Source organism: Rana temporaria, chromosome 9 (genome assembly GCF_905171775.1).
Source record: "Rana temporaria chromosome 9, aRanTem1.1, whole genome shotgun sequence".
Classification (NCBI taxonomy): domain Eukaryota; kingdom Metazoa; phylum Chordata; class Amphibia; order Anura; family Ranidae; genus Rana; species Rana temporaria.
The window spans coordinates 43360072-43375023 of record NC_053497.1 but is presented as its reverse complement, the minus strand read 5'-3'; the positions used below and the strand labels follow the sequence as shown (position 1 = coordinate 43375023).

The 14952-nt window shown below is 41.2% G+C and overlaps 1 protein-coding gene across 11 annotated transcripts in view; it reads right to left on the bottom strand.

Annotated features, from left to right (window-relative positions):
- Positions 1 to 14952, bottom strand: part of RYR1 (ryanodine receptor 1) — a 273212-nt gene that overhangs the window by 188699 nt on the left and 69561 nt on the right. For 7 of the 11 annotated variants that reach the window (XM_040323298.1, XM_040323302.1, XM_040323300.1 and 4 more), the window contains exons 4-8: positions 7685 to 7705; positions 2221 to 2295; positions 1202 to 1280; positions 710 to 822; positions 348 to 447 (exon numbers count right to left, since the gene is read on the bottom strand). In XM_040323298.1, the coding sequence (XP_040179232.1) occupies positions 348 to 447; positions 710 to 822; positions 1202 to 1280; positions 2221 to 2295; positions 7685 to 7705 (388 nt within the window). The remainder of the gene's footprint in view (positions 1 to 347; positions 448 to 709; positions 823 to 1201; positions 1281 to 2220; positions 2296 to 7684; positions 7706 to 14952) is intronic. The other 4 variants (XM_040323305.1, XM_040323307.1, XM_040323306.1 and 1 more) reach the window with 1 other exon arrangement.

Genomic DNA, 14952 nt, shown 5'->3' with positions numbered 1-14952 from the left:
CCTGCTGATGCCGAGACTTAGTTCTTTGCTGCAGAGAGGAGAGAGTAGGAACACCAGTGGCCGGGCGCCCTAGGCAGCAGTGCGCCCTAGGCGGTTACCTAGTTTGCCTAGTGGTAACACCGGCCTTGTGCTAAATGAAGTCCTGGAGTAGTTGTAAAGTTTACCGTCTCAGTTTTTCTTTTTTTTGCATATAAGCCCACCCAGGAATTGAGTCTGTCAGGACCCAGTGGAAGATCTTAGAACATACTGGACCTTGAGGACAAGATTTTATTTTTCTAAAATGTTTTGTTACTTACAATGTTTTTTTATAAAAAAAAAAAATTGGAACAAATGTTGCAGTTTCCTACCTTCAGCAATTTCACAGCCTGAGGTAATTGGATTCATGTTCCAGAGGGTCTGCATGAATGAGGCATCAACCTGAAGGTCCCCACTGGCCGTGGAGAGGTGCTAGAAGGGACAAGTATAAACAGCAGTTCAAAAAATGAGAATGATGTACCGATATATCCGCTGGTATACAGTTTTACTATCCCAAATGGCTTTAGAATTGCTTATTCTGTTTAAACCTTCTGCAAAATATCTTGCATATGAAGTACCAACATGTAGGTAAAAATATTCAACAAATACTGTTTAAATAAAAATGTATTGAAAGAGAAGAGAGATATTGGCAGGGCTAATAAAAGACGTTAATGGAGTAGCACTGGGAACTTACCAGGTATCTCTCTGAGGATACACTGACCAGGATCAGATCATCACCTATTCGCACCTTCTCTCCTTCCGATCTCTGTTTGGATGCAGGATGGATGGTCCACCAGCAGGCCTCTCCTGCTCATTAAAAGACACAAAGTGATAAAGACCAAGTAAACCTCCTTAAAATCACGGACAAAGATCTTGGCGGTGTCCATGTGCTGGCCCTGAATCCTTCCACTGAAGTTCTACTTTCTAGGGTCATGTGAAAGCACCACCCATATTGTGTGGGTAGCACTACCCCCGTAGGGGTTGCAGATGACAGGGTTCCCCACTGCCGCACAGCCAGGCAACAAGTAACTTCCACACTTTTTCCAGAGACAAGATTTGGTTTTATTGTTTTAATAGGGGGTGATCTGGAAGCTGCCCATTCTAGAGTGGATATTGACTTTAAAGACTGAATATTATGGCAGCATTCAAGTAGTACACTATATTTGTGGCGGGTAATGGAGCTTACCTGAAGCATCCTCTTGTAGGCCAACATCAAAGGCCAACTTATCAGTCAAAGACCGCGATGTTGTGAGGCAACACAGATACTAGATATGGAAGGAGCACGACATTGTATATAAATTTCAATTTGTGGTAATACAAAATGAATAAAAATATCACGTCTTTAAACAGTTTACTGCTATTAATGCCACATTTCCAAATAGTACTTCATATTTGCACAGAACTGTAAAACATATTATTAGACATTTAAGCAGAAATGAGTTGCACTAAATCATTATAAACACTTAAATAGAGGTTACGATGTTAGCCACTTGCACCATATCAATTGAGTGGCCTTATTTATCTTGTAACTTTGCAGGAGTCTGTGCACTCCCCAGTCTCAAAGAATCATGTGACTTGGACAGCACAGGTGCTGAAACCTGATCTGACACTGCTTGTGCAGCACTGAGCATGTGCGAGATCTGCAAGGCTCAAATCCAGGAAGTCATACAGTCTGGCTTCATGATGCCCACACTTAAGATGGCCCCAGTCAATTTCTATTTTATAAAGTGTCTAAATGCTGTAACAACCTAACAAAACGGACCTTAGTTTACAGACTAACTTTACTAGAATACATAAAGCTTGTGTATTACAGGGGTATTTATATATAAAAAGTGAAATTGTGGCCGGAACTCCGCTTTAAGTATGGCTAAGCACTGTTATGTAGTCAGCTATTTATAATGAAGATTACCACTTTTTTTAATGATTTAAGGGTCAAATGGTAGGCCTTTCTGTGTGTTTTTAACCACCAATCTATATAATAAATCGTGCCTATTTTTTATCTATAGTATGATGTACTCCCTTTTTGTGCCAGTAAAGTCCGGTAATACAATATTTTAGAATTTTGTGGATAGATTTTTATACGGCTATGGCATACAAGTGGTTCGTGAAATATATTTAACCCTGTGTATACTGTGCCAATTGACACACCAACTACCTGAAACATCAGTATGACCATGAATCTTTACAAAGCATAATTCTACTTACCATATCACTGTGGCAGTGCCTCAGAAGAATGGCATGACCGTAGAGTAAAGTTCGGTGCCCCCCACCTTGAGAAGACTGCATGACAAATGAGGAAGAGAAAACAACAATGAATACATAGAATTTCATAGGCATCCCCTCCCTGCATCCCTCTGGGTGTCTGTACTCGTTGGCAACCAAGCGCTTTGGACAACTTTCCAGAATATTTCCTGTATTAAAGATATGATGGACCTCTACAGTCTGCAGGTTTATTTGGGACTATAAAATAATTCTCTAAACTTTAAACCAACTCAAAGTAGGTTATGAGTCACAAAATTCAAGATCGTGCAACTCATATATGAAAACTGGCCACATACATCCAAATTTTGTCAGTCATGTGACCAATCCAAGCATCTCTAGCAATTATCAGGTAGTAAGGTGGTGGTCAAACAAATCATAAAGTGTGTGGCAAAAGAAATTGTCTGTGACCATTACTTTGGGATTATTCTCCTTTAACATTTCTCTAAGCATGCATCAAAACAAAGTTGGGTGAAAAAGTCAAACTGGTTCAGGGGCAAATCAATTAAGATTAGTCAATATCTCTTCAAAATACGAGTGCAGGATTTTTAAATGAAGGTCTGCTCGAAGGCTGGCCTTACATGTCACAAAGAGATTATACAACCCTGTACAGTCTATATTGGATTTACCAAAATTGTGTAGTGAAAGGGCTTACCTAAAGAATCTGCTTCATTTTGTGTCCAATCATTAATGCCCAATGTGCTACACAGTTTCTGGTGTAGCCAAGGGAGACTGGACAATCACATTGGAATATGCAAGGTCAGATTTTAAAAAGGCATGTGCCGATGAGCTTTGGGCAGGTGTTGAGGGCATCAGTTTGAGAAGCAGGTTTTACATCCCTATAAAAAGGATTGAGAATGCAAAATCCATCTGATGCAAACAAAATCAATCAACTCAGGCCCTAAGGCTGGTCATAGACAGATGCATCACAGATAGAAACAAGCTAAAAGACTTCTGTTCGTTTCCCAACAACTTGCTGCAGTGCTGTTCTTCGCTCACCAATGGATGGATGCAGCATAAATTGTTCACTTTATTCAGCCCAAGGTAACAGTGATGTTTCAGGAAAACGTCTGCTTTTATTAAATGTGCTTCCAATGGTGAGAAGAACTTTTATTAATGCTCACCTATACTCAAAGCTATGTTAACAGCGTTGCTGGCAGCCTGGAACACATATGAGTAACATTATTTATCTTTATTTAACATGTACCTTTGCTGAAAAGAAGAAAGTGCCAGGCTCCTGCTGATCTGAAAAACTTCAGGAAATTCAGCCATTCTTAGCTCTGGTCTACTCATTGAACACATAACCAGATGCCTAGGGACTCCATAAGACGACCAACACTGGAGGGTCTGAGGCTGCATTTTCTCCATTCTAATACTCTATTTATCCTTACCAGCGAGATTGTTAACATAGCTTTAAGTTAACATTTATAGGACAGGACAAAAGAAAGGTCTGCTTTAAGACCTGCATTGCCAACGTGTCAAAAGTGAATTACTTGATTTAACAGAGCCAATATTGGCCACCCCAAACCAGACATACAGCTGGAGCAGTCCTCATTGTTCCTCTAAGAGAGAAGACATTGAGGGTCTCATGATTAAGGCCTCATGCCCACGGACGTTTTTACAGCCACTTTTCTGAGCGTTTTTTGCAGCTTAAAAATGGCTATCCATGTTAGCCTATGGCCTCATGCCCATCATGACGTTTTTGAGCTGTAAATGGCTGAGCCGTTTTTAAGCTGCAAAAAAAAAAAAAACAGGACCAGTGCATTCTGAAGCTCCAGCGTTAGAGCTGTAAAGATGTCAGACGCCGGCAAACGTGATTTAACGAGGCTTAACGCTGTGTTAAGCCTCGTCCAGCGTTTCTTTCTTTATTCAAAATCAATGGTTCCCTATGGGAGCCCATTGATTTGAATAGAGGTCGCACCAAAAGTCGGATCAAGATGATCCAACTTGTGGGGCGACTCATGTGCGGATAATCTTGACGGGGAACCCCCGCGAAAATGAAAAAAAAATCTGTGAGGTTCCCCCCAGGATGATATGCGGCCTGGTATGGTTCAGAAGGGGGGGGCACTCATTCGTCCCCACCCCCATTCCTGACAGGCCGGCGTGCTCGGATAAGGGTCTGGTATGGATTTTGGGAGAACCCAATGCCATTTTTTCGGCATAGGTGTTCCCCTTAAAATCTATACCAGACTGAAGGGTCTGGTATCATCCTGGGGGGAACATCACGCAATTTATTTTTAAATTTTTAAATTCAAGATTCTCCGCACACAAGTCGGATCATCTTGATCCGACTTCTGGTGCGACCTCTATTCAAATCAATGGGCTCCCATAGGGAACCATTGATTTTGAATAGAGAAAGAAAAACGCGGCTGAAAGCTAGCGCGGCAAAATGTGCATTGAATTGAATTCAATTCAATTCAATGCAAAACGCGGAAAAAAATCGTGTTAAAAACGCTGCTTTTTTCCAGGCGTCTGTACTTGCTTTACAGACGTTTTTTAAAACGTCAGTGGGCACGAGGCCTAAAAGTTACTGAAAAAATAACTGTTTTGATGCAAACACAAACCAGATTTACCCATTCTTCCACACGGCTGAGAACACAAACAAATTTAGAATCTGATTGGCTGCATTAAACAATGAGAACAGATTTTGCATCTGAAAATTTTGACCCTGATCAGTTTTTTTACCAATTAGATGTAAAGTTTACAAATTCTGAATCATTTCTTGGAACAATGAAGATTGCTATTAATTCTTCAGCATCACACTTCCTGCCCACCCCAACCCCCCCCTGCAAGCTGGAGTCCATATTTAGAGATTCCAAGGTCTTCAGCAACTTGGTCAACACCTGTTAGAAAGGAGGTCTGGTTTATACCATGCGGTGGAGGAAGGAAAGAGAAGGAATCATAAAACGGGAGTCAATGGAGGAGAAAAAAAAAACACCTAGTTTTTGTAAGATGTCAGGTCAATAGAAGAGGACAAATGTAAAGACTTTGGCACACAGGCTGCAAAACAACGAGACCAGCGGAGATGGAGTTGGAAAGGTGAACTGTTGGAACCACATCACTCACTAAATCTTTATACAGCTAACAAGCGAGGATTGGGTAATTTTTGTGGCTGCGAATGTCTCAACAGCTGCCGTCTTTAACAGGTTCTTGTACTGTATATTTTACCTAGAAAATAAACATTCCTCTCGTCTTTTTTTACTAGAAAAACTACAGCTGAAACTGGTGCCAATTTTTTCAAAACAATTGATACATGTGACTCTGTAGGCTCAAAGTGTACATATAACTTTAACTTTTGGTTTTTGTATATCGAAGTATAATGGCAATAACTTTATTTTTTTTATTTTTTTTTCAATAGCGTAGGGAAGTGTTCATATGGGTGCCAGTTTATTTTATTGTTATGTTGGGAGATTTCCCTTTAGTTCCTGTCCTGGAGACACAACAGGAAGAGGTAATCTCTAAAGAGTAAAGCTGGGTACACACAGTTTTTTTCTAAATCTAACGCCGCGTACAGACGATCGGAGATTCCGACAACAAAACTGTGGATTTTTTTCCGACGGATGTTGGCTCAAACTGGTCTTGCGTACACACGGTCACACAAATGTTGTCGGAAATTCCGAACGTCAAGAACGCGGTGACCCTATAAGACGTAGGACGAGCCGAGAAAAATTAAGATATTGAAAGTTAAGCCAAGAGCCAGTGCGGCTCTTTCGCTTGATTCTGCTCGATTCCAAGCATGCGTGGAATTTTGTGCGTTGGAATTGTGTACACAGGATCGGAATTTCCGTTTTGTTGTCGGAAAATTTGAGAACCGGCTCTCAAACATTTGTTGTCGGAAATTCCGGCAGCAAATGTCCGATGGAGCCTACACACGGTCGGATTTTCACGGCATAATGATCGACTGCTGTGGAACTGGGAAGGCTACACACAGATTGAAGTTAGGCCGGTCCCAGCAGAACCGGACAGTTTTTAATCAGTGTGTACCCAGCTTAAGTTAGATAATTGTCATTTAAATAGATCTCCCAAGCTGAAGATGTGTTCTCAACCATTTGTTTTCAGACCACCATAAAACTTTGGTTTTCCATCATTTGTGACCTCGTGCCTTTACAGGGTTCTAACCCTTCTCTATTTTATCCACAATTGCGTCTCTGCTCTAGGTTTAACTTTACATATACTTTGAGGAAGCCTTAAAGTTCAGTAATAACAGAAAGTTTTATTTTGTAAAAGAAGTTAGATAATATTAGAAACTGATATTTGTCAATACAGTTGAACCTCGGATTACGAGCATGATCCGTTCCAGGAGAATGCTCATAATCCAAAGAACTAGCATATCAAAGCGAGTTTCCCCATTGAAGTCAATGGAAATGAAAATAATTTGTTCCGCATTGACTTCAGTGGGATGCAGAACCGCATGCAGGTCGGAGGCGGGGGGCACCGGAGAGCCTCGGAAACGGCTGGAAAGGCCAGAGGACACGTCAGCTGACCCTGGCAAATGTCGGAAAGACTCGGAAACTGTGTATTTGCGTGTCTTTCCAAGCATTCCAAGGCGCCCTCACACCTCAGGCCAAATGCGGTACTACAGGCCCTATTAGGTTGAATTCTGCTCGTCTTGCGAGACAACACTCTTAAACCGAGTCAGAATTTTTTTTTTTTTAAAGCCTCGCATTACGGTGTGTAGTTACAGACAGAAGAACAGGAAGTGAGGATTTCTCAGAAAAAATAAGGACATTTAAAAGCAAAATGGAAGGATGAGGTAAGTGAAGGAGGACTGCACTAAGGTAAAGGAAGCTATTTAGGGAAAAAAATTACCTTTACAACCCCTTTAAACATGTAGGGTGATTACATCCTTTAACTATAAAAACATTTCAGAGTCTAAGGCCAAAGGATCAACACTTCACTCTGAATATTTTGGCCTAATTATTGCTGCCGGAATAAAAATGGATTTGTGTTTCATTGTATAGTTAATGAATAACATTATGTGCAACTAGTGGTCTTTAATCTTTACATTAAAAGAACATCTGAGTTTAGAAAAGAAGCCCACGATGGGGGCTAGTCTATTTCTAGAGTGATTTTAAGACAGCTGATTTGAAATCTGAGTGCAGAAGAATTTCAGCACTGTGTAAAAGAGGAGCTTGGTCACAGAATCTCCCCTAAGGATTTGCTCCATCATGAATTTTAGTGTCATTGTGAGCCCCAGATTTAGCAGACTGGATATAATGTATTACTGAGACTAGGCGGCAGTAGGAGACAGGGTGGCATAGGAGGCAGGAGGCAAAAGGGAGAGAAAGGAACAAAGTTTACAACTTGGAAAGTTCCCATCTTGGGTGTGGAGTGATGAGGTTCCACCAGCAAACAAAAAAAAAGGAACAGGAAATCACAGGAGGGATAAGAGCAAGGCCACAAAACATACCCACTTATCCAAATTGGGTGCCTAGCATGAAGACCAAAAGAAAAAACAAAGCCAAAATAAAAGACAGAAGATATTATGTCACAAACAGCTCAGCAAGGCAGCTTAATAGAATCTGACAATCTGAGACAATCTGGACAACAAGACATTTTGTATCCTGCACTGATTATGTTAAATGAGGACAAACAGACCATGTATACATAGACTTTCTGGTGTCTTGCTGCACAAACCTCAAGTGTAAGCCAACCACTAAAATTATGATTAATTGGTATTTCTTAGAGGTCAGATGTATTGGCTCTCCTAGGCAATATAGGCATGGCTGTAGGACTTAAAGTGGATGTAAACCCCCCAAATTTATTTTTTTGATGTCACAATGTAGAGAATACAATTTCCTATCATCTGTGCCCAGTCTTGCCAAACAGAGTTAATCCAGCGCTGAGCAATCCTCTTTATTGTTCAGTGAAATAAAACCGACTTCCAGATAAAGACCAAAGTCCTTGCTTGAGTGACAGGTTATTTACATAGCTCGTGCACTAGCTTGCAGACATGCACAGCTTCTTGTCTATGTATATTCTGATGGCCGTTTACACTGAACTGTGGATCACCCCATATTTTGAAAACATTTAATCAAAACACAGGAAAGACAGCCAATCCCGGGAGAGCTGGATGGGAGAGGAGGAGAGGGGAGGGGGATGTGAATTGTGCACTTTACAGAAGCTGTGCATGTCTGCAAGCTAGTGCACGAGATATGTAAATAACCTGTCACTCAAGCAAGGACTTTGGTCTGTATCTGGAAGTCGGTTTTATTTCACTGAACAATAAAAAGAGGATTGCTCAGCGCTGGATTAACTCTGTGTGGCAAGACTGGGCACAGATGATAGGAAATCGTATTCTCTACATTGTGGTTTACATCCACTTTAATGAACCTGTGCCATATTGCTGCTATTGCTAAAGACAAGTTGATCAGGCTTGGTCAAGGTTTTTGGTACTAAGGTGCTGTCTACACATGTAGGTATGTGCCATACATAGCACAATCAAATGTTTGCTAAACCCTGCCGTCCATAAGCTAAACTACATTAGTCCACCCAGGTTCTTACTTCCCTCCAGAGCACTGATTAGGCCTCCCCTGGAGTTTACAATATGTCAATTTAAATTCTCTTTAGCTATAAATGGCTTAATGGGAGCCATGAACTTAGGACATGTATTCTTAACCAGTGCCAGATTTCTAAGGGGTTAAAGCGGCAATTGACCCGGGCCCCCCTGCAAGTGGAAGCCCCAGACCTCCTATAAAAAAATAAATAAATAAAAGACACCTATTTTCCCTCGAAACCTCACTATTGTGTTTTTTGAGGAAATTGTCCCGTTTGCAGTCTTTGCCAAGCTCAAGTCATGTTTCACTCCATCTCAACAGGCATTTTTATTACATGATGAACGGCTTGTTGATTTTCCAGGTGGTAATGTAGCTCTTAGAATATATTTGACCATGATGGTCACTGGATGTTCAGGAGAAAGGTCATTCAGCAGATTAGCACAGATTAAGAAATTATCCGAGAACCACATTGAGCCATGAAAGACCAAGTGCTCTGTGCCTACTGGCTGTCGAGAGCAGTGTCCTCAAGATCAGTGGTCATCAACCCTGTCCTCAGGGCCCACCAATAGGCCAGGTTTGCAAGATAACTGAATACATGACAGGTGATATCATTTGCTGCTCAGTGATTGCAGTATTCTAGTCTGCATCTCCCCAAGGTAATACATAAAACCTGGCCTGTTAGTGGGCCCTGAGGACAGGGTTGATGACCACTGCTCAAGATGATATAGTTTGAGGATTTAGGCAGTCCACAGATTACGTTATTTTCCTGTACTATTGTTTTCTGCCAGCGGGGAACCTTTCTGGTGGGCAGAACACAAGTCGATCGTTGGGTCAGCTTGGGTACAACTAGCCTGCCCATAGATCAATGGGATCTCTGCTGAATCCACAGAGATTTGATCCATCTATGGCCATCTCAAAGTGATTGTTATTTAAAAAACAAACAACAAAACAAGCCTTTACAAAGGCCGTCATACTTACCTGCTCTGTGCATTTGGTTTTTCACAGGGCAGCTCTTCTCAGGTTCCTCTTTGCTGCTCCAGGCCCCTCCCCCCAATTGAGTGCCCCCACAGTCAAAAGCTTCCTATGGGGGCACCCGACACGAATCACAGCTCCGTGTGTCCAATCAGATACGGAGCCCGACCGGCACCTCTCTCCCCTGATTGGCTGACTGACTTTGATTGACAGCCCAGGAGCCAATGGCGCCACTGCTGTGTCTCAGCCAATCAGAAGTGTCCTGGACAGCTTAGACATTCGTGGACATCGCTGGAGAGAGATGGGACTCAGGTATGTATTAGGGGGTGCTGGGGAGGCTGCTACACACAAAAGGTTTTTTATCATAATGCATATGCATTACGATAAAAAACCTTCTGCCTTTACAACTCGTTTAAGCTAAAGATTTTGCAGATAAGTGCAAGAAGAAAGACTTTTTGTAAATATTGTAGTGTGATGCATAACTGTGATGTATGACTTGCCAGTTCCAACTACCTATGTAATGTGTATTCTAACAATTAACAGATTTAAGAAAAAATAAATAAATAAATAAATAGACAAGTGTCTTTTTCGGAACCAAAACTATATTTTTTTTTTGCAAAAAAAATCAGTTCATCATTAATTTCAGTTCACTTTTTTATTTGTCATAAAATGTAATTTCTATGTTGAGCGGCCCCTGAACTTGAAGTTCCCCGGGCCCCCAAGGTCTAAATTTGGCACTGGTTTTAAGATAAAGTCTCAAGTAACTAAGGGACACCGACCCAGTGAAGGATGAATATCATATAGCTGGACAGACTGTAAACAATGGAGATTGGCCACTGCAGCAGAGAAGGGGAGACCTCCAGAGTTCGCTTAGCAGAAACTTAGTTATAAGTAGATCTGTCCCCCTTATACTGATCTCTTTCAAGGGAAATAAGAAATTCTCTCGTCGTCACTACATTTTCACACCCATGTCTTATACTTTTTTTAAAACAAAATATTATTTTGTTTAAAGAGCTTTACTACAGGATCCACCCCTGAATTGCTTTGCAAAGCATTCTGGGTTTTCTAGAGAGTGCATCTGTAGCTTCTGCCTAGATGGTCGTCTTTCTGTAATTGAAATTTCATATTTCAATTTTCAGGGAGAGAGGAGGATAGGAAAAGGAGTTTACTTCTCTGACTAATTCTGATGTGTGCGTGTAATTTAGGTGTCAGCTTTTCAGCTCTAGTCTAGCTTCAGTAAAGCAGTTAAGGTTATCCTGGTGAACATGTAAAAAAGAGCCTAGTGTTCAATGTGCTGGCTGTTATTAGTAAATATGAAAAAAACTATATATCAATATTTCATATTTACCTAATTACCTAATTAAAAAAAGAAAAACAACATTTAAACATTTAACTTTTTTGTCTTGAGCATTGTAAACAGAGAAAATACATAGAAAAACAACAAGCATTTCTTCTGAAGAATAAACCCTAGCCAGTGATTTTTGTGCTGTACAATATTCTTCTCTCAAATGTAAAACATTTGAATGTACATTTTCCTGTAAAGTGCAGTGTGAGCAGAGCAAGGACATAAAACTGAGGTCCATGGAGAGCAACACAACAGGTTTGCTTTAATGATGGCGCCTACAGCTGCTTATGCTTACCCTCCGTTCACTCCCCTGCCATTCTTTTTGGCCATTTGGAGTAAAAGCAAGGTAGATTTGTGTAGGCTCAAAGACACAACTTGGAGCTTACAGAGGCTAAGGGTTTTCTCAGATTCTCTTCGGAAGCAGTATCTACTGACAGCTGAGGGAGGCCCACCTGCCCCTCATCTATCCATTGAATGCATGTGCTCCCACTGTGGAGACGCTCATAAAATCAGTAGTGTTAGGACGGCAAGCATACACCGGGTGCCATGAAGAGGCCTTGCAGCTAACGCATGAATTATCAAATGCGTGCTAATTAAACCCCTGTATTTAACGCAAACTGTTTGACAGGTTAATCTGGTTGGTCAGCAGACTGGTTGGTGAGTTGAGCTATGGAATGTTCTGTTTTTGTCTTTTATGCATTTGCCCTTCCATGTGCTCCTTGCTGTGAAGGCCAGTTATAGGTGTGGCAGGGGCCATTTGTTTGTTACTGGAGTGTGAGAATAACCTGCTGGTAGGAAAAATAGAAAGGGAAAGCACTCACATTGCCACATTTTGTAAATTTAGAAGAGAAACAAGAAGAATGGTGCTTAAAGAGTCGCCATTGGGCCGGACTTTAGAGGCATAGAAAACAATGGAGAGGTAGAAAAATAAAAATGTATTGAAAAAAGTAAATAATATAGTCAAAATTGATAAAAATCATATTAAATTATACAATTTGTATAGTGAGCCCTTTGCCTCAACACGTTTCACCGTTGGGCTTCTTCAGGATCCAGTCAAGGTTCAAAGAAGTAACAAAAAGAGAGAACGAGTCCCACTTAAAGTGGACTTGGCCTCATCTGTAAATACCCAGTGGTCATAGCGTTTAAAGCCAAAAATATCCATTACAGGGAGTGCAGAATTATTATGCAAATGGGTATTTTGACCACATCATCCTCTTTATGCATGTTGTCTTACTCCAAGCTGTATAGGCTCGAAAGCCTACTACCAATTAAGCATATTAGGTGATGTGCATCTCTGTGATGAGAAGGGGTGTGGTCTAATGACATCAACACCCTATATCAGGTGTGCATAATTATTAGGCAACTTCCTTTCCTTTGGCAAAATGGGTCAAAAGAAGGACTTGACAGGCTCAGAAAAGTCAAAAATAGTGAGATATCTTGCAGAGGGATGCAGCACTCTTAAAATTGCAAAGCTTCTGAAGCGTGATCATCGAACAATCAAGCGTTTCATTCAAAATAGTCAACAGGGTCGCAAGAAGCGTGTGGAAAAACCAAGGCGCAAAATAACTGCCCATGAACTGAGAAAAGTCAAGCGTGCAGCTGCCAAGATGCCACTTGCCTCCAGTTTGGCCATATTTCAGAGCTGCAACATCACTGGAGTGCCCAAAAACACAAGGTGTGCAATACTCAGAGACATGGCCAAGGTAAGAAAGGCTGAAAGACGACCACCACTGAACAAGACACACAAGCTGAAACGTCAAGACTGGGCCAAGAAATATCTCAAGAATGATTTTTCTAAGGTTTTATGGACTGATGAAATGAGAGTGAGTCTTGATGGGCCAGATGGATGGGCCCGTGGCTGGATTGGTAAAGGGCAGAGAGCTCCAGTCCGACTCAGACGCCAGCAAGGTGGAGGTGGAGTACTGGTTTGGGCTGGTATCATCAAAGATGAGCTTGTGGGGCCTTTTCGGGTTGAGGATGGAGTCAAACTCAACTCCCAGTCCTACTGCCAGTTTCTGGAAGACACCTTCTTCAAGCAGTGGTACAGGAAGAAGTCTGCATCCTTCAAGAAAAACATGATTTTCATGCAGGACAATGCTCCATCACACGTGTCCAAGTACTCCACAGCGTGGCTGGCAAGAAAGGGTATAAAAGAAGAAAAACTAATGACATGGCCTCCTTGTTCACCTGATCTGAACCCCATTGAGAACCTGTGGTCCATCATCAAATGTGAGATTTACAAGGAGGGAAAACAGTACACCTCTCTGAACAGTGTCTGGGAGGCTGTGGTTGCTGCTGCACGCAATGTTAATGGTGAACAGATCAAAACACTGACAGAATCCATGGATGGCAGGCTTTTGAGTGTCCTTGCAAAGAAAGGTGGCTATATTGGTCACCGATTTGTTTTTGTTTTGTTTTTGAATGTCAGAAATTTATATTTGTGAATGTTGAGATGTTATATTGGTTTCACTGGTAAAAATAAATAATTGAAATGGGTATATATTTATTTTTTGTTAAGTTGCCTAATAATTATGCACAGTAATAGTCACCTGTACACACAGATATCCCCCTAAAATAGCTAAAACTAAAAACAAACTAAAAACTACTTCCAAAAATATTCAGCTTTGATATTAATGAGTTTTTTGGGTTCATTGCGAACATGGTTGTTGTTCAATAATAAAATTAATCCTCAAAAATACAACTTGCCTAATAATTCTGCACTCCCTGTATATGCACAGTGCCAGGCTGTGTCTCAGGGGCATACCCGCACGTCTTATTATGGATATCTTTCCCTTTTGGGTATAGTGTCCACCTGGGCTATACAATACCCCATCAGCATTTAGGAGTTCTCCTTTCTATTTTGTATTTTTGCGGTACGTTCCATTGCTTGATTATATGTGACGTCCACATGCCCCTGCTCAGCAATCTTCTAATCTTGGTGTGATTAGAATTAGCAGTTTTTCCGCAGTCCTTTAGAACTCTCCATATATTGGATATTTTTGGCTTTAAACGCTGTGACCGCTGGATAATTACAGATGAGGCCAAATCCACTATAAGTGAGACTCGTTCTCTCTTTTTGTTACTTCATTGAACCTTGACTGTATCCTAACTGAAGCCCAATGGTGAAATGCGTTGATGCACAAGGGCTCACTGTACAAATTGTATAATATTATATGATTTTTATCAATTTTGAACATTGACGACTATATTATGTACTTTTTTCAATACATTTTTATTTTTCTACCTCTCCATTGTTTTCTATGCCTCTAAAGTCCGGTCCAATGGTGACTCTTTGAGAAACCTGCTGGTGGGATCACCATTAAAGTGATAATAAACCCTTTCAAAAGCCCAATAAAGTGACTAGACTGATGAAACACAGTGATGAAGCAAATTGTCTCACAGAAGTTGTACCCGTTTACAGTGGTGGCTGGTGTTGCAGAAAATTTGGAGGGGGCCCTGCAGGTCCCCACTCACCCTACAAACGGAGCCTTCCATCGGTCACGGCTCCCCTGATACCCGGCACCGGAGCTTCCATGTTAACCCGGTCTTCTTTCCGGGTTCCAAATATTCAGCCTCTTGTCCTGCTAGGACGAGAAGCTGAAAACTGATGGTGAATATTGATTTACTAAAGTCACAAAGTGGGAGGGATTGGGGCACAGTGCTCTGCGCCCTGTGGACAACATAAATCAAGCTAATTGGAGCCTCTGGCTCGAATCTCATGCTTGTAAAAAAAATTACGGACCTAATAGAAACCTATTAGTCCAGCGCCCCACACAGTGCACAGTCACAGAACAATTGATATTTAAAGCGGGGGTTCACCCTAAAAAAAAATTCTAACATTACATCCAGCATACTGAGAGGACT